The sequence below is a fragment of the Saccopteryx leptura genome, chromosome 3, assembly GCF_036850995.1.
Source record: "Saccopteryx leptura isolate mSacLep1 chromosome 3, mSacLep1_pri_phased_curated, whole genome shotgun sequence".
Taxonomy (NCBI): Eukaryota; Metazoa; Chordata; class Mammalia; order Chiroptera; family Emballonuridae; genus Saccopteryx; species Saccopteryx leptura.
Genome location: NC_089505.1, coordinates 153,523,144 through 153,543,582, shown reverse-complemented (window position 1 = coordinate 153,543,582; position 20,439 = coordinate 153,523,144). Strand labels below are relative to the sequence as shown.

The 20,439-nt window shown below is 35.5% G+C and overlaps 1 protein-coding gene and 1 non-coding gene across 2 annotated transcripts in view; one reads left to right on the top strand and one right to left on the bottom strand.

Annotated features, from left to right (window-relative positions):
- ADGRL4 (adhesion G protein-coupled receptor L4) overlaps nt 1–20,439 on the top strand; it is a 133,187-nt gene that overhangs the window by 98,393 nt on the left and 14,355 nt on the right. Inside the window, exons 12-13 of the mRNA XM_066376637.1 lie at nt 2,815–3,035; nt 3,164–3,230. Of these exons, the coding sequence (XP_066232734.1) occupies nt 2,815–3,035; nt 3,164–3,230 (288 nt within the window). The remainder of the gene's footprint in view (nt 1–2,814; nt 3,036–3,163; nt 3,231–20,439) is intronic.
- TRNAP-GGG (transfer RNA proline (anticodon GGG)) lies at nt 7,875–7,950 on the bottom strand. The gene has a single exon. It is a non-coding gene; the product is annotated as a tRNA-Pro (tRNA).

The window sequence follows — 20,439 nt, the reverse complement described above, 5'->3', positions numbered from 1 at the left end:
TCCCTTCTCTCTGCACAAACTCTGCAAAAAACATGGCTTCTTTCTCTCTTAATATTCTGGCATGAAAACCTCTCTTTCAGCAAACATTAGCAAGACAATGACCCTTCTCAAGCAACAAGGTAACTTGCAATTACACCATTTTTTACACTAAAAGTGAGCAAACAAAAAATACAAATTTTACAAACTCATTTGCCCAACAAAAATAAAGAAATAATCTTTTTTGTTTTGTTTTGATTTTATGTGAGAATTAAACAAAGGTTGGGGATAGAGAGAATTGAAATAAAGTTTCTGTTAACACAGAGACTGAACATAAGTAACTAAGGCTCATAAGTTGAAATATGATAAAATGGCTCTACCTAGTAACTACACTTTGTTAACTACTCATTTTTTCACCATTATTGACTGAGAGCCTTACCAAATAGTTCACCATGTTCTGATTATCTGTGTCCTCCTAGAAGCAAACTCTAAAATAGAATTAAACATCTAAAACTTTTATTAGATGTAGGACTCAAAACAAAATTAAGAAAGGAGACTTGGAAAGCCATCAAACCAAGATGCTGGTCTGATCCCCGGTGAGGGAGAGAAAAAAGAGAGGATGAGTGGGTAGAAGCATTTTGCCCAGCCATGCAGTTCTAAAGAAAGTCCAGCATGGTTGTCCAAGAGTCCTTTAAGAAGACCTTGAGGCCCTGGCCAGTTGGCTCAGTGATAGAGCATCGGCCTGGTGTGCAGGAGTCCCGGGTTCGATTCCCGGCCAGGGCACACAGGAGAAGCGCCCATCTGCTTCTTTACCCCTCCCCCTCTCCTTCCTCTCTGTCTCTCTCTTCCCCTCCTGCAGCCAAGGCTCCATTAGAGCAAAGTTGGCCCGGGCGCTGAGGATGGCTCCATGGCCTCTGCCTCAGGCACTAGAATGGCTCTGGTTGCAACAGAACAATGCCCCAGATGGGCAGAGCATCGTCCCTGGTGAGCATGCCAGGTGGATCCCGGTCAGGCGCATGCGGGAGTCTGTCTGACTGCCTCCCCATTTCCAGCTTCAGAAAAATACACACACAAAAAAAAGACCTTGAGACAAAGTGCATGACAGAGGACTCTTGTTTCTCTGAGAACAGGAACATCTTAGAATGGCTGCTATGCTTGCTCATTGACTGACAGCAGCTTGGGGGAAATACACACACAGACCCAGCTTTCCTAGTGCAGCAGCTGGAGCCTGAGTCCAATTGCCTGAAGAAGTGCATTGTCACAGCCACAGAACATTAAATGGACTCCAGATCTCCATTGTTATTAGAAATCTTTCAAATACTAAAACTAATCATCAGTTATCAAGGTTTTGTTCTGAAGTAGATGCCACAAAGCATCTATTTTAAATAGCATACATGATACATATCTTATTTTTTTCCTTTTGCAATGATATTCAGAACAACTCTCAATTTTATATATTTCCCACTATCCTCAATGCCTGTTTTCTCCTTCAGTTGCATCCCAACACATTATTCTCATCACAAAACTATTCCTTTTAAAGTGATTATTTTTTATTCTATATCTTCTAGCAAATTCTTCTCACTTTTAAACCATATTTCAAATTTCTTGTTCTCACTAAAGTGGTTTCCAAATTTTAATCACCAGTGATCTCTCTGTTCCCAACTAAAGCCAGTGGCTTTGGCCATACAGGTTCACACTAGATTCGGGCAAACAGTAAAGAACTGTGGAGCCATTTATCTTGTAATGGTGGATGAGCAAGCAGGCAGGGAAATCTGCTTCTCTCTCTCTCTGGGCTGATGAACAAACAGGCCAAGGGGAAGGGAACCCCTTCTCCGGGAAACAATAGCAAAAATGGCCCCTTCTGGTTGTGGCAGGCAATCCACAATCTACAATCTGCCTCCTGAGGGCAAGCACCTGCAGCCTTACATAGACTATACGTAGGTGGTAGTGCCCTGTGCTTATGCACCAAACAGGCAAAGTACAAGCAAGCAAGCCTAGCACACTTGTTTGCCCAATACCAACTTATAAAGTACTCTCCAATATATTTTTTATATAACTCATTATGCTTGAATTATACTAAGCTTAATAAATGCAATAGATATGCAGGCATGTATTATGTTATCTCTTAAGTAATAGATCATGTTAGTTCTATTAATTTAGAAGTTTGTAACTACTTTTTCTGTAATTTTGTTTAATTTTTAAAAGCTTTATGGAGGTATAACTTATCTACCATACAATTTACCACTTTTGTTATTTCTTTACAAGCCTAACTTTAATTATAGGTGTAAAGTAAATACTAATAAATAATATTTAACTGATATTATCTCAAATTTACCTGGCAATCTTATATCTTAAAGTGATTCTTCAATGAATATTTTGTAAAATATATCATCATTTGTCTGTTTTAGAAATTCAGTGTTTGACATTTAATCAAGATATTATGATTTCTTTATCATAGTATTAGCAACAATTTTTATTCTTGAGCATAAACAAAATAGAGTGAAAGCATCTCCAAAACAGAAATCAACTTAAATTATAACATAACAGATCATGATTTACAGATAAATCCACAATTTATCATTTTGCACATAATGTAAATGTATGAAACATAACTCTCTGCACAAGAACAACAACTTAGTTCTATCATGAGATTGGTGAATGTTTTACATTGATGGACCACAGTTATTTTAAATCAGTTTAAAAAACTGACACTTGACAGGAATATTTTCATGTGATTAAGCATTATATGAGGTGGCATTATTTACAGAGAAAGTCAAGATTTTATGTTATGGCAGTGTTAAAGCTAGCATTTCTTACATGTCTTTCTCTGATTTCTAGCTCTTCTGTTCAATCATTGCTGGCCTGCTGCACTACTTCTTTTTAGCTGCGTTTGCATGGATGTGCATTGAAGGCATCCACCTCTATCTCATCGTAGTAGGAGTCATCTACAACAAGGGATTTTTGCACAAGAATTTTTATATCTTTGGCTATCTCAGCCCAGCTGTGGTGGTTGGATTTTCAGCATCGTTAGGCTATAGATATTATGGCACCACCAAAGTGTAAGTTAAGATGATTGTAAAGTATTTGAAATGCAATTCTGAATCTGCTTTGTAATCACTGAAAATTTTGTTTTGTTAAAGTACATGCAAGCACACTTATAGATGTTCATCTATTATTTACTTTTCAGATGTTGGCTTAGCACAGAAAACAACTTTATTTGGAGTTTTATAGGACCAGCATGTCTAATCATTCTTGTACGTATATTTAAATTGTTGCTAGAATTCAAAAAAGTGATAAAAGGTGCTTAATATTCTCAGCCATTAGGCATTATTCTGAAGGGAAAAATGATTTTGAGCATTTTACAGTGTATCATTTGTTAACATTTAAATATACCACTGTTTAGAAAAAATATATATATGTATATATTTCTGCATAACATAGAGAAAAAAGATTTCCACTTGTCAGTAGTATATCTGCATACCTTAATACCTAGAGTGTTTCCACCAGCTGATTATATGACATTTCAGATGTTTCTGTTATTTCATATTTTATTGATGATTAGTGATCTTTGAAGATTAAACTGTCATATTTATAGTTTTATCATCCTGTGTACCCTGTTATCATGAAAGTGATTTCACACTAAATTGTGATATCTGAGACAAGAACCCACTATTTCTCATGAGCGGACAAGTAATACACTAATAATCCTATTTCATATTGTTATTATTACTATTACTAGTACTATGCTATCATACTACTGTATAATACAAATTTAGATGAAACTTGTCTCATTGTCCCAGAATAATAATATCTAGTTCAAAGATTAAATAAAAGAAATATTGAGTACTAAACACTTAAAAAGGAGCCACCACCAGGTTGGGCCTAACACTTCCAGTGGATCTTACAAAGAGACACTGAGACCACCTATAGCCCAATAAGAGATCTGGTGAGGAGAACCCAGGGACCAGACTTAGAATTAGGAGTCCTTGGCCTTTGAGAGAGTAAAACATTCTCAATGAAAAGCGTTTCTCTTCCAGGGAGAAAAAAGTTAGATGCTCCTTTTACTACTAATGACAAGTTGTGGAGGAACACTCAACAGGTTTGTTGAAAATGGAATCAGAAATAGTAAGAGTAAAACTATCATCCTGATTCCACATTGAATGATAGTATGCTGGAATTTTCATGATGAGCACGTTTTTTTATGAGACTTTGACATAAATCCCTTGACATTGGGCTAAATGTGAATATAAAGACATACCTGCTTTTGTCTCGAGTTTCTTGCAGCCTGCATGCTTATTGGAGTTTCCCTTGACAGCAAAGAAGAATAGAATTATTATACAGCCTGCTAGAAATAAAATGTTAGGGGAACAGACAAAGCTATTAGCTATTTTATAAGCATACAAAAGTTAGTGAAGTAGAAATAAGTTGTAGGGCTACCCAGAAGCTTGCCAGCTCAAATGAAGTTAAGCACAATTAAGAGAATGAGTTGAATCAAGGTGAGGTTAAATGATGACATGGCTACCCTTCTTTGAAGACTAGAAGCATGCCAACATGAAAAGGAAATACTATAAACATTAAGAAAATCACATATACTATCTCAGTGGAGGTCATTGCACAAGCCAAGATTACCAGCAGTCATAAGAACCAAACTAAAGCAAAGTGATGTTATTTAGCTTTCTTCATCACCAAGAGATGATTAGACTTTTCTTGCCCCTAAAAGCAGAGGAGTTGAGATTTGTCAGTGAATGGACAGTATCCTAAAACAAACCATGCTGCCCGCACTAAGTTGAAAATCACTTTCTTATGATTAGAGATATTCTAATAGGTAAGGATAACAAGCCTTGTCATTAAGTTTACCGTGTTGATTGGGTGATATAGATATGTTGGGAAACAAAAAATATATGCATACATATAAATTATACCACATCCACTATAGTATTAATAAGGAGAAGGTAAGACAAAAAAAATGACAAAGAACAATATATAATAAAATATGAGTGATACCGCAGTGATGTGGGGGAGATCAGTGTGGGATATGGCAGTCATTCCACAACTCTTCACTGAGATGAGGAGCTTGTCTGTGGAGGACAAGAAACAGATTCTGCTTTACGTGCTGTGGATTCTGGGTGTGGATCTAAGTGTTTACCAAGCTGCCTGTAAGCTTGCCAGACTTCCTTTTAAAGGAAAACAAAGGACACAAACAATTAGCCATTTTTAAATAAGACAGTAACAAAATTATCTGTTATTCAAAATATTCAAGAATCATCTTTCATCTCTATCTAGTATAGATGTATTATTTATCAAATTTTACCTCCATAAATGTACCCATTTCTTCTCTTTTTTCATAGCAAAATCATTATTAATCTCTACTAAGATTATAGTATTATATAAAATTTTAAAAAATTTATAATTTATTGAGCTGTAACTGCTTTTGGAACACACAACTAATACTTTAATACTCAGTCTCAAGTCACTAACATTATTACCCCACTCTACAGTTAACAAAAAAAGAGCATTTGATTCAAAATTTTTAAGTCATTGGCTCAAGGTTATAAATCTACAGATAACATTATATTAGAGTTTAAAACTGTCTTAATCTATAGCCTATGTTTTTATTTACCTTGCTTCTTTTGCAGTTACCATTTAACCTTTCTGTTGCCATTCTCTCTCATTTTATTTTAATTTTTCTATAATAAACTCAGCTTTAGATAATGGTAACTATTAATAAGAATAATAATGTTAAGTGTTTCTGACAAAAATCTAAACATTCTCCATTTGTTAGCACATTTAAATCTAATTATGCAAACAACCCAAAATAGCTGTGTGTGTATGTATGTATGTATGTATATGTGTGTATATGTGCACACGTCGTTGATTTTATATTGAAGTTGGAGAAATTGAGGCATAGAGTGATTACACATGTTATCAACAACCTGTAAATAGCTGAGCTTCAAGATTGAATCTATGGCCTTCTTTCTGTCTTTCTTTCTTTCTTTCTTTCTTTCTTTCTTTCTTTCTTTCTTTTTCTTGTGACAGAGACAGAGAGAGACAGAGAGAGGGACAGATAGAGACAGACAGACAGGAAGGGAGAGAGATGAGAGGCATCAATTCTTTGTTGTGGCACTTTGGTTGTTCATTGATTGCTTTCTAATATGTGCCTTGACGGGGGCGGGGGGGTGGGGCTACAGCAGACCAAGTGACCCCTTGTTCAAACTAGCAACCTTGGGCCTGGTGAGCCTTGCTCAAACCAGATGAGCCCATGCTCAAGCCGGTGACCTTGGAGTTTCGAACCTTGGTCCTCTGCGTCCCAGTCAAACACTTTATCCACTGCTTCACTGCCTGGTCAGGCTATAGCCTGCCTTCTTAATCCCAGTGCTGACAGTTTTTTTTTCTGACAGACCTAATGGCATAGACTGATATATAAAATTTTTAGTAATCTAGCGGAACCTTGCCTATTTTCAGCCTTTTTTCACATTTCAGATCTCCTCAAAACAGCTCCTTCAAGAATGTTTTCCTGGTTAGAACACTCGCTGTTCCTTGGATCTTTTCTTGGGCCTTAACAATCAATAATCGTACTACCTTGTGCAAAGTTCTTCTGCCTAAAATCTTGTCTTTAATTAATACATAACTTGAAAACCTTATCAGTTTGGTAACTAATCTTCTACAGATCAGGACTTGATTCTGTAAGTGGTATTTGCTTGTTTTTATGAATGGAGGGCATGTCTGGTTTTGAGTTATAATGTAAAAATGCTTTTAAAACAATATGTAAATGAGTAAAAAATGAATTAGTTCACCACTGATAGCTTTTTTTACCCTTAGTTGTTTCAAAGGAATATTCAAGCTTTTAATCTACTCTGATAAGTGTGAATGATTAGGTATTTGAGTAGCAACATTTCTTCTATTGATCAAATGAAAGTACTTCCCCAGGTGTTGATTCATTAACAATAAGGATCTCTCAGAATTCTGAAGTGTGAACCAGTGACCCCACTGATTCCATCTATGAATCATGCAGAATGCTAAGATTGTAACTATACATGAAAAGGCCTACATGCTTTTAAAAGATTAAACTGTATAAGAAAAAGGCTTCTAAATCTTTATAAAGCAAGCTGCAAACTGAAGATAATTTCCATAATTTATTTCTTTCTTTAATATTTTTTATCTTTAATACTGAATTCTTTCAACTAAAACTGTGCAGGCGATTAGGTTCAAGTACAGAAATATAAAAAAGAGTTTGTGAAAATAATTTAACTTTTAAGGAGAAATTGAAGTTTTCTGTAGATACATTTAGTATTGAAGAATAGTTTCTTTGATTGAAGCAAATACTAATTAAACTGTGTTCAAATAAGGCATTTCCTTAAAAAAAAAAGTGAGTTTTCATTTAAATTTAAATTACAACTCTTATTATTGCTACTCTTACCCACTTTTTTCCAGTTTTGCTCAGAATTCCTCAGTTTTTAAGTAGTGACCTCCGTCATTTTTCTCCCCATGTCTACAACCTCTTAATTCCCTTTTCTTAGGAAATACCCGGTAAAACCAAAACAAAAATTCATTTCTCACATAACCTTTACAAGATAGACATTGTCTATGTTTATTTATTATTATGTGATGTATTCTTTTTTTTTTTTTTTTTTTTTTGTATTTTTCTGAAGTTGGAAACGGGGAGGCAGTCAGACAGACTCCCGCATGCGCCCGACGGAGATCCACCCGGCACGCCCACCAGGGGGCGATGCTCTGTTGCATCCAGAGCCATTCTAGCGCCTGAGGCAGAGGCCACAGAGCCATCCCCAGTGCCTGGGCAAACTTTGCTCGAATGGAGCCTTGGCTGCGGGAGAGGAAGAGAGAGACAGAGAGGAAGGAGAGGAGGAGGGGTGGAGAAGCAGATGGGCGCCTCTCCTGTGTGCCTTGGCCGGGAATCGAACCCGGGACTTCCGCACCCCAGGCCGATGCTCTACCACTGAGCCAACTGGCCAGGGCCTATGTGATGTATTCTTTATTATATATATTTTTTTATTTCACAAATTTCCCAAGCTTGAAAGAAATAAAAATATTACAGATTTTATAAAGTAAAAATGAACACTTTACCTCATATTTATATTCTTCATGACAACTATTTTTAGTAGTTATTCTGACCCTTCCATATCTTTGTTATATGAACATTCACACATAAATTTATATATATATATATGAAAGTATAAAGTTTATAAATTCAAACATGAATTATTTATAACCTACAATATGTCATATTCATCTTTCCATGTTAGAATGTATTTATAATTCTACCATTTTTTATCATTGCTTATTGTGACTGTACTTAATTTATTTAACCTCTTCTTTAGATGAACATTTAATTTTTTCTCCAAATATTCTTATTACAAATAATACTTAATAGAAAAATTTTGTTCCAATACAGTTACATATATATCTATAATGTAAAATTGTTAGACAGTGCTACTTAAAAGTAGAAATGCAAGTAGAGGGATATTTTTAAATTTATAAATTGACTCCAAAACACATACTTCAACTCATACTTCTTGCAATATATGAGAATGTCCTTTTACTGACATGCTTGTCAACACTAAATATTAATATCTATTGTGGTGTCTAAATGAATAAATTAGAATATATAAACCCAAAAGAAAGATTATGATAAACCAGAGTTCTGCGATTGTGGCACAATTGACCGAATCTTTGGACCAAATTTTTGTTGTGTCAACTGTCATGTGCTTTATAGAGTTCAGCAGCATCTCTGTTTTCTATTTACCAGATGCCAGTAGCACTGTCAGCATCACCTAAATATGACAACCAAAAATACCTCCAGAGACAACCAAATATTGTACAGGGAATAATATCTCCATTTCTATTCATTGGGAACCACTAGCTTAGACTTTGATATTAAGTTTCTTGTGTAAAGTTTCATTTTGCTGCTTGCTTGAAATGTCATAAATATATTTTAAAGAATTAAAATTATGGTTTGGGAATTGTCTTTTAGATGACCACGACCCCATTGAAACTATTAAAAACATTACCCATTGTAAATTTTAAATGTGTGAATAACAGCATCTAGATTTTAATTAACATGTTTTAATTTAATGGTATCATATTTGTTAAATATATCTTTTAATGACCTCAGTGGTTCAAGGTACTTCAGTATTCTAATTTTTTCTCCATATTACGTATTAATAAGTGTTTCAGTACCTATAACATTTAGCTATATTTTTCATATTTTTCTGACCTTCTTAAAATAATAGGTAGTAAAATTTTAAAAAGAAAGTGTAGAGTTTAGAAACAGCTTAACATAAATAATACATTTGCAGTTTTGAATATATCCCATACATGGTAATTGTGTTCTTACTGGAAATACTTTCACAGATAATTTCCTTGTGACTTTCACTAGAAAATTTCATAAAAATTGAATAACTTCATCGAAATTAGAAATCTCTCCCCCCAGAAAAAACTGAAAAAAAAAATCCCTTAGATTTCTGAAACCTAATTAGAAATAACAGCCATTGTGCAAAGTTTATTACTGGTATTTTTTTTTTTAAATGTAGCTTTACAGTGACAGAGGTTACATGATGAAGGGGTAACTATCGATAGTCATTAGAATTGTTCTTCACTTTATATTTGTATAGTATCTCATCTTTACAAAACCCTTTAACATTTCAGTTAATCCTCAAAAACTCTGGTATACACAAGACAAAAATAGCAATAGCATTTAGTAAGAGATAATGTTTTATTATATTTCACTAGATCTAGTGACTATAATCTTGACTTATGCATTTATATATACTGAGAGTTCTGTTATTTATAGCTTTTTGGAGAACTATACCAATTCCTTGAGAAGGACTGGTTACACTTAAGCAGTGTAAGTTCTTGTGTAGCTAACACAATCTTCAAGGTTCTATTCGTTAAGAATTTATAAAAATCCTCCAACTTGATGAAGAGCACAGTATACGTTCTAATTCTTCTTACACTTCTAATCATGCTTTGAGCACAACAGTGTAACTTGTCCAAACTGATCTGTAAGGAGTTATACCTTCTTTGAATCAGTATTTATTAGCATTTGCAGAACTCTTGTTCTACACATCTGAAAATATTTAATCTTCCTTGTAAGTGTTTATTCTGTCCCTATGTACCTTTCAATATTCTCTGCAAATTACAAATTTTGCATCTCAAGTGATTAGACTATCTGTGTGGCTCTGTCTTGATTTCTGTTTCTCATATGAAAGTGTTGTCCTGTCTAGTTTCAGGGCTTCCCAAGAAAAGTACATTTAAAATTCCTTCTGATGAAAAAAATACATCTCTTGATGGTATTGGATCAAAAAGAAAGCCCAACTTGTTCCATGTTATGTCACAGCCTTTAGCCATTAGATCTTAATTCACACTTATTTCTGTAAGAGCCATCATTTTGTCTGTATTTTAAGTAAGTGGAAACTAAGGCTTAGTGTGCTTAAGCAATTTACTTAAGATTACCCAGCTGCTACCAGGTCAAGACAAGCTCAATGCTCTTCAAATTCACAGTCTGTCCCTGGCCAGTTGGCTCAGCAGTAGAGCATAGCCTGACATGTGGAAGTCTGGGGCTGGATTCCCAGTCAGGGCACACAGGAGAAGCGACCATTCTCTGCCCCTCTGCCTTCCTCTTCCTCTCTCTCTCTTTTTCTCTCTCCCCCTCTAGCAGCCATGGCTCATTCAAGCAAGTTGGCCTGGGAGCTGAGGATAGCATCATGGCCTCAACTCAGGCGCTGAAATAGATGGTTGCCGAGCAACAGAGCAACGCCCCTCCCATGGGCAGAGCATGCCTCCTAGTGTGCTTGCTGGGTTGATCCTGGTCAGTCAGGCGCATGCAGGAGCCTGTCTCTCTGCCTCCCTGCCTCACACTTAAAAAAAAAAAATCACATTCTGCGCTGTTCCACTACCACATAGCCTTTCATTTTACATGCAGAAAAGATTGTAGGGAGATCTTTGTTAGGTTCATCAGAAAACATTCCTATCTCCTGAATTCCACAAATGGGTTCAGGGTGAAATTAGAGAGACCTGACAACTGAAGACCTTCTAAAAAGTATTTATAACTTTCAATTCTTTATTTTACTTAGTGAAAATGTCAGAATAAATTAGTTTTCATCTTGTTGAAAATGAAGGAAATCTTGTCTACTGTAAATTTTTCTTCCCCCATTTTGTATTGTTTTTATCTAAATGCTTGCCAAGAGTGGCCCAAAACCAACCAGCATATCCTACCTAAGAGCCTGACTACCCCAGACCATGTGGATCAATATATAGAATACATATACTGGATGTTTACTGTGTTTTAATTGATATTTATCCTTAGACAATTTCCATTGCCCTGTATCTAATTGCTCAAATTGCATTTTTAATTTTTTTCTCATAAAAAAGCTAAAAGGTGAGTAAAAAGCTTCATCTATTTATATTGTTCAAAATCTTATACTTTTAAGTAACAGATTTATTTTCTTTAGGGGAAAAATAAATGTATCCTCTTAGATTCTTTGAAAAATCGTTGTGCTTTCCTTTAATTAATAATAACATTGATATAGGTGGTATTAAATCAAAATAAAATTAATATAAAAAGAAAAAACCTAGGAAAAATAGGTAAAACATTTTGAATATTTTAGAGTATGCCAAAACTTTACCAACTATTAAAGTCCCAAATGAGGCTGTGCTAGTAACTAAAGGGAATTAAATGTAGAAACCTTGCTCTCTAAAAGCATACCAAGGGACCATGTGTAAGACAACATATTAGTAAGCTTGAGGCACTATTTTGGAAAAGCAAATATGAACATTTCTTCACCCTTGTTTACATCTTTCTTGACTTTACATAGCTCCTGGGGTTAAGTCTAAAATTTTTAACAAAGCCTATGCAAACAGTAATTTTAGTTTATTTATTAGGTGATAAAAGGACTTCAAACTGATTTTATTATATTGCTGAACCTATAAAACAACTCTATTCAAAAACTTATTTTCAAAATCAGTTTCTCTACAAAGTAAACATTATTTGGAATAGAGCACCATGTGCCTGACAATGACAGCCATTTGGAATCTTTCTTCCACTTGTCCCTGATACCTGTAGGAGGTAATTGTCCTGAACCACTAGGCATATTTAAATGCAAGGTAATATTTATACCATATCTGGATAGAGTCTAGAAAGAGAAATAAGATACTGTTGATTATCTTTCATATTTCAACACATATGAAAGTTAGAATGGTCACTACACATGTGACTTTCACTTCACACAGTAACCCAAGAGACATGGCTGAATCTGGAAGTAGAACTTATCAAATGTATATGAGCTTATCTTAATAAATGTAAACAAATAATAAAAAAACAACTCAGATACATGTTAAACTTCAAAATATTGGCCCTGGCAAATAGGGATAAAGTGGACACTCTACCTTGGAGCCTCATATTCTAGCCCCTGTCTGTTGCTCAGCCTCCTCTCATAAGATTCTCCCATGGACTTTTCATGTTTTCATCACATTCATATAGAAAATAATGGCATTTGTGCTGCCTGTCAACACTTCAGCCAAATAAGTAGACCCAGGGATTGAATCTTTATGGGTTGTTGGGAAGATAAAATATATTATGCTCACTTTGTTAAAGATGGCGCTGCCCACATGGAAGCCCATCACCCAGGTGATATTAGTGTGTGTTGGGGACAGGCAGGATCTTTGTAGCCTGGGGCTTGGTTTTAGGACTAAGCCTTTCCCACCCTTTTTGATGTGGGGTGGTACAATCCCATCATGCCTCAGATAAGTGACTTTGTATTAGAGACTTCCCTATTTTGTATATTGGATTAAAGGTTTTGATTTCTGCACTATAAAGTGGGGCAGACCTGGAGCTTGCTCTCTCTCGGTTCCTGAGATTAGCATTAGAGAGCAGAGCAGAGAAAGGCCACGTGGAGGAGGCCAGGAGAAGCAGCCAAGATGGTGGAGTGCTGAGTGAAAAGCCAGTTTGTGCAGGGAAAAGGAAAGAGTAGGGGAACAGAGGTGAATAAGTCTGGTGAGCTAGAAACCTTTAATTCTAGGAAAGTCGGATAAGTCAGTAGCTTTGTGAGCACTGCTTGAGTGGGTTTTGGAGCCCAGTGTGTGTTTTTACTTGCCTGCCGGGTGCAAGCTACGATTAAAGATAATGGCCCACCAGTTTTTGGCTCCGTTCTTTCATTACCATCTGTCCAAATCCGATGCAAACCTGCATGTGAATGGCTACAATGGTAGCTCCTGGCCTTACATGGGTGCTTTATTCGGATGAATGGAGATGTGAAGAGACAGGTATTATGTTCCCAAAACTGTCTCAACATCCTTTTTACAGGAGATGAAAGGGGTAGTAACAAGGTTTTGGGAATTTCAAAGGGGAGTTAATTAGATCATAGCAAAAGTTAATTGGATCATAGTCAGGGAGGTGTTCTGTCTTTGGAGCACAAAGGCTTTCCTTGCAGACCTCCTGGGGGCACAAAAGTGGATTATTTACAGTCCTCTAGGCACAAAAGTGGATCCTTTTCAGATCTCTTTAAGTCATTTGTAGACTCTTTTAGGTACCCTAGTCCCTGGAACAAAGGTTTTTCTTGCATTAACCATTAAGCCTAATGATTATAACTAAAGCCAGTATTAGTAAGCTAAAATTTTAACTCTTAAGTTCCTCTTTTCAACATTGACTGCTTCACAGCTTCTGAGAGGTTCTCTGTACCTTCCCATTTCAGTCCTCTGTACTAAAACACTCCCAGTAGCTTCCCTCTAGCCATCCTTTCATTCAGTGGACTCTTATTTAAGTGTCCAGTATCAAATAACACTTCCTGAGAGAAACCTTCTTTGGCTTGGCTACTGAGTCTATAATAACTTTATGTTATATGCCTTTATAGAAGTCCACTATTTTCTTTTGGAATACTTTCCTCAAGGTAAAATGACACATATTAGTGTGAATAACTGATTAATTACTGATTCATACCTGTCTTCGCCAGGAGACTATAAGTGCTATGAGGGCAAAACCTTATGGAATTTCTCTCAGTGTTGTCCTTGAAGTTTATCAGGTAGTCATCATCCAAGTAATACTGTTGAATGGATAAGTGATATAAGCATAGTGGTCAAAAGTGTCAATTCCTTTCCCTCAAAGGAAATTTTAAAAAAGAAATCATCATCATGGAAATGAGATTATTTTGACAAGACTTCAGAGAAAGGTTAATATGTGAAGCATTCATTATGGCCTATCACTTTCACTTTATCTCTTTTCTCCTTAAGAATGATTGCTCTATCTATCTGTAAGGCCAGTAGCCATGGCCACCATCACAGTTGCCTGGACCATGCAGGTTTGCATTTGATTTGGACAGACAGTAATAAAACAACGGAGCCAAGAACTGGTGGGCCAATACCTTTAATCCTAGCTCGCACCCAGCAGGCGAGTAAATACACACAATGGGAAAACACTTCCTTTTCCATTCAGGACTCCCAAAGCCACTGACTCATCTGAGTTTTCCTAGAATCAAATGTTTCTACCTCACCAGTCTTACTCACCTCTGTTCCCCATCTCCTCTCTGCATAAACTGGATTCCCCTTTAGCACTCCGACATCTTGGCTGCCTCTCCTCTGCAATGCTAATGATAGGAGTAAGAGTGCCCCCAATCTGCCTCATTTTATAGTGTAGAAATTAAAGCCTTTAGGAAGTCTCTGATACAAAGCCACTCATCTGAGGCATAAATGAGATTTCTCATAAGAATGTACCACCCCACATCATGCAACATTCAAGGGTATGGGGAAAAGCTCAGTTTTGAAAAGATCTTAGTATTAAAAGGGTGGAAGAGGCTTAGTCTTAAAACAAAACTGTATGGCCAGTAGCTAGGGCCACCATCAGAGCCGTATGGCCCATACAGGTTCGCATTGGATTCAGACAGTCGGTAAAGAAACAACAGAGCCAAGAACTGGTGGGCCATCATCTTTAATCCTAGCTTGCACCCAGCAGGCAAGTAAAAACACACACACACTGGGATCTAAAACCCAATCATTCAGTGCTCACAAAGCTACTGACTTATCCGAGTTTCCTAGAATCAAAGGTTTCTAGCTCAGCCTCATTCTCCTTTGTTCCCCATCTCCTTCTCTCTACACAAACTCTGCACTAACTAGATTCTCTTTCAGCACTCCGCCATCTTGGCTGCTTCTCCTGGCCTCCTCCACGTGGCCTCTCTCTGTTCTCTCCTCTAATGCTAATCTCAGGAACCGAGAGAGCAAGCTCCCGGTCTGCCCCACTTTATAGTGCAGAAAGCAAAACCTTTAATCCAATATACAAAATAGGGAAGTCTCTAATACAAAGTCACTTATCTGAGGCATGATGGGATTGCACCGCCCCACATCAAAAAGGGTGGGAAAGTGTTAGTCCTAAAACCAGGCCCCAGGCCCCAGGCTATAGGATCCTGCCTGCCCACAGCCCGCCCCCAACACAAATTAATACAATCACGCCATTCCAAGCAATCATCTGGGCAACGGGCTTCCATGTGGGCAGTGCCATCTTTAACAAAATGAGCATAATATATTTTATCTGCCCAACACAAACCTTAGGCTATAAGCACCTTGCCAGCCTACAGCCTGTCTCCCACACCCAATGCAAACTATAAGCAAGCAAACACATATATCATATTTACAAACCTATTTAACTCTATCTATCTATCTATCTATCTATCTATCTATCTATCTATCTATCTATCTACATCTACCTAGTTATCTATATACATCTATTTATGGCATGAGAATTTAATTGGAATTTTATGTTTAACTGAATAAAATGTCCTGCCCAAACAATGGCAGAGGTTTTAAAAAGCAATATAATTAGCAAAAACCTCAGTCCTTGGAGTAGTTTTTTGCACTGGATTTCTACTGTGTACATAAAGATAATGATGTCAACCCTATTTATATAGCTAATATTAAAAAGGAAATTACAATTAAAAAATAAAAGCATCCTTAAAGTTCAAAACAGTACATTTTTAATAATTTAATAATCATGTCTCTTCTTATATGTTCACCTTTTAAATTAGTAATTATGTTATATAAATTTAAAGTTAACTGTGAAAGTTCTAGCTTAGATTTTGAGTAAGAATTATATTACCATATTTTCCCATGTATAAGACGCTCCCATGTATAAGACACACCTTAATTTTGGGGCCCAAAATTAAAAAAAAAAAAAGGTACTACATAAAGTTATTGAACTCAAGTTTTATTCATCATAAAATTCATACAACTCTTCAACAAGCATGAAAAAGCGGGAAATGCAAGTAAAAAAAATCTACAACCACTGTATAAGATGCACCCAGTTATTTTAGGGGGTATTTTTGTACCCAGTTATTAGACCCAAAATTTTTCAAAAACTGTGCATCTTATACATGGGGAAATATGGTATATGCTCATATAAAATTAATTTATTGTTACTAACATCTGTCTTCATTTTATACAGCATGTATATACAAAGAAAAATTTTCCTTGCTTATATGTTAACAAAAGAGATTTCATGACTCAGTTTTCATTATTACATTATATTGAACAATTGCTATAAATACTCTTCACATATAGTTTTTCTCCTTCACCTTTGTTCCTTTTCTAGTATCTTTCTATGACTTACAATCATCTAGAGTTAAAATCAACTATAAAAATAAGCCTATGACATTCACTTACACCCATACAGTTCACTTTATCTTTTATTTTTATAAATTTCTAGTTCTCTCTACCTTTGATTCTGTTTTGGAGACCAATAAATTATTTTTTTAAATACTAAAAGAAAATCAACTATTAAAATATATCTAATGGAGGCCCTGGCCTGTTGGCTCAGTGGTAGAGTGTCAGCCTGGCTTGCAGAAGTCCCGGGTTCGATTCCCAGCCAGGGCACACAGGAGAGGCGCCCATCTGCTTCTCCACCCCTCCCCCTCTCCTTCCTCTCTGTTTCTCTCTTCCCATCCCGCAGCTAAGGCTCCATTGGAGCAAAAGATGGCCCGGGCGCTGGGGATGGCTCCTTGGCCTCTGCCCCAGGCGCTGGAGTGGCTCTGGTCGCGACAGAGCAACGCCCGGATGGGCAGAGCATCGCCCCATGGTGGGCATGCCGGGTGCCGGGTGGATCCCAGTTGGGCGCATGCGGGAGTCTGTCTGACTGCCTCCCCGTTTCCAGCTTCAGAAAAAAAAAAAAAAATATATATATATATATATATATATGTATATATATATATATATATATATATACATATATATATAATGGAAACATTAAAAATATGAAGTACAAATATTTTTAATACCTAAAATAATTAAATATTGGAATGGGATTTTAGGCATAATAAAATACATCAGTTATTAAAAAAAATAAATAAAAACACATCAGTTATTTAGATATAACCTCAATAGATATGAGAAGTGAGACAAATATATACGTAATTTTGTTTAATCAGATTATTGATTGAATGCTTTTTTACATAGGCCATTAAGAATACTTGGGATTTGGGTATACTTCATCCTTTTATTCATTCAATAAATGTTTATTGAACATTCTTTATGACAGATATTGTTCTTAGCCTTGGGAATATATCAGTAAGTAAAATAAGAAAAACTCCTTACCTCTGTTGATATTGGGTTCAAGAACATGTGGTCAGCAGTGGCCACAGCCTGTCTTTGTAAGTAAAATTTTATTAGGATACAGTCACATTATTTGTTTGCATCATGTCTAAGGCTGTTTTAATGGTATAACAGAATTGAATAGTTGTGACAGAGGCCATATGGTCCTCAAAACCTAAACTATTATCTGGCCCTTTTCAGAAATGTGTACTAATCCTTATAAAGAGTGATATAAGAAAAGATAATTATCCTCGCCCATAAACTATCCCAAGATAACACATTGGATTTATTAAAAGTGTTTCTTATACTTTAGTAGTTGGTAATTTTATCTATGGATTGCCCTTTGAAATATAGTTACTTCTTCCTTTGCTATAAAAGTTTTGTAGACAGCCAGATTTTTTGACCTGGAACTTTGATCTCTACCCTAGAGGTATTTCAACAACAATGAAAAATGGTTTACATGAATGATAAATGCTTGACTTATTGTTGAAATAAATCTATTTAAGTATTTATTTTATTTTCATTATTTTAGAGGAAAGTTTCAAAAGTAGAAAAAGATCTATCTTCTATTGAGAACATATTGTCCAAAATAAAGACTGACAGATAAAAGTTATGATGTTTTAAGGTGTTATTTACACATTCAATAGATTATAACACAAAATAATGTTTATTCAATTGTTGCATATATATATATATTGTTCAGCACTTCAAATATTTGAGACAATTTGGAAACACATTTTTTTCTATGAATATAATAACCACTAGCCATTTGTGCTGAGCATTTATATATATTGAGCACTTTCCAAGAACTCCACATTAATTATGTAACAATATACACAACAATCCAATGAGATAAGTACTAATACTATCCATATTTTACAGACAAGGATAGTGAAATACAAACAATTACCCAAATAGTTATGTCAGCGCAAGAATTTGAATCCATGAAGTGTGGCTCCAAAGTCTTAATCTTTTTTTTTTTTTTTTTTTTTTTTACAGAGACAGAGACTCAGAGAGAGGGATAGTTAGGGATGGGCAGGAAGGGAGAGAGATGAGAAGCATCAAGTCTTCGTTGCAGAATGTTGGTTGTTCTCTGATTTCTTTCTCATGCATGCTTTGACCAGGGGGCTACAGCAGAGTGATTGACCCCTTTCTCAAGCCACCGACCTTGGGCTCAAGCCAGCAACCTTGGGCTTCAAGCCAGTGACATTTGGGCTCAAGCAAGGGACCCCATGCCCAAGCTGGTGAGCCAATGCTCAAGCCGGATGAGCCCGTACTCAAGCTGGAGACGTTGGGGTTTTAAACCTGAGTCCTCCGCACCCCAGTCCGACACTCTATCTACTGTGCCACCGCCTGGTCAGGCTAAAGTATTATTTTTATTTTGAAGATGAATGTTTCTAATTTGAAACTTTCAAATCATATAAGGCAATGGTCTCCAAACATTTTTGACTGAAGAGCCTATAATAAAAATTATGTACCATAATAAATGTATAATTTCAGCTTGAAAAATTATATGCATTTACTAGTTTACTAATATTTTATGCTCATTAAATTATACATTAAACAGTGTGGCAATGGTAAGTTTAAAGTTATGAGTATGGGAAAAAGTTCATTCTTATATTATTATTAATTATTGTTATATTTTCCATATAGATAATTGTAAACTTACTTTTGTCACATTTTGTATATAAGATGTTATTAAACATTTAAATATATTATCTAAAAGATTAAAGGTTAATGACAATATTTAAGTATATTTAATATGATCCTCACTAAAACAATGTTAGCATTTTATTTTTTAACCAAATATTGATTATGCTTTTAACACAGCAACCCCAAGGTCTACCCTAAGTTTATCTTATTTTAATACTTAATGGCTAACAGAGCTGAAACCTCACAAAGATTCATTAAATCTGTATTTTAGTATGACTGTGTAGTAGATATACCACACTGACTGCTCTATTTCAATACTCATTTCTTCAGAGTCAATAACACTTCCTAACTGCACTTTCCAATAGTATTACTAAAAATAATTTATATTTAAATTTTAAAGAAAATGTATTTGTCTATACCATATTTTTCATGTATTATTTCAGTTAACTTCATCATGAAAAATAGAACTTTTCTCCAATAGTACATGATTTTTTAAAACTCTCACTATTAAATACAACACATTAAATAGACTTTGAAACAGTTAGTATTGGCTTTAAAAAAATCATGTGTTTAGTTGATATACATGACTTTAAATATAATTGCAAACAGTAGATCTAAATGCATACTTCAAATAGCCTTCTTAATAATTTGAATTTTTTAATAACATTTTGTGAAATCTGATTTGGTCTTCATAAATTTTAACCTGGCTGACTTACATGGACTTGCAACATGGCTGGAAGATAGCTCACTCACTCTAGGAGTTAGAAAAATGTTAGTTCTGTCATTTTTTTAGTTGAATGTCCTTTATCAGTGATAATTTTACCCCACAGTGTATTTGAAGTCATCTTGGATCTTATTTTTGCTTGTATCTTATATGTGACTCTATTTGACATGTTAAAAGCAAGGATACCAATGTCATTTTTACTTTAAGTAATAAACTTAATGTTTTCTTTAGAAAAATATCAGTGAGAATTCTAATATGTTCTTCCTGTGCTACAATAGATTATTTTGGCACTGTACATTGGAAACCACTAATATGATGCAAACCCGGCAACAATATTCAAACTCTAAGGGATAGAAAGTTCTATTTATCACTAGCACAGGAAGAATTACCACCTTCTTAGATCCTTTGACCACAGAGAACAGTGAGGACATGTACCTTCACTGGGGATTGCTGACCTAACATACTAAATCCTGTTTAGTGTTAACAAGGCCTTAATCAGTGGT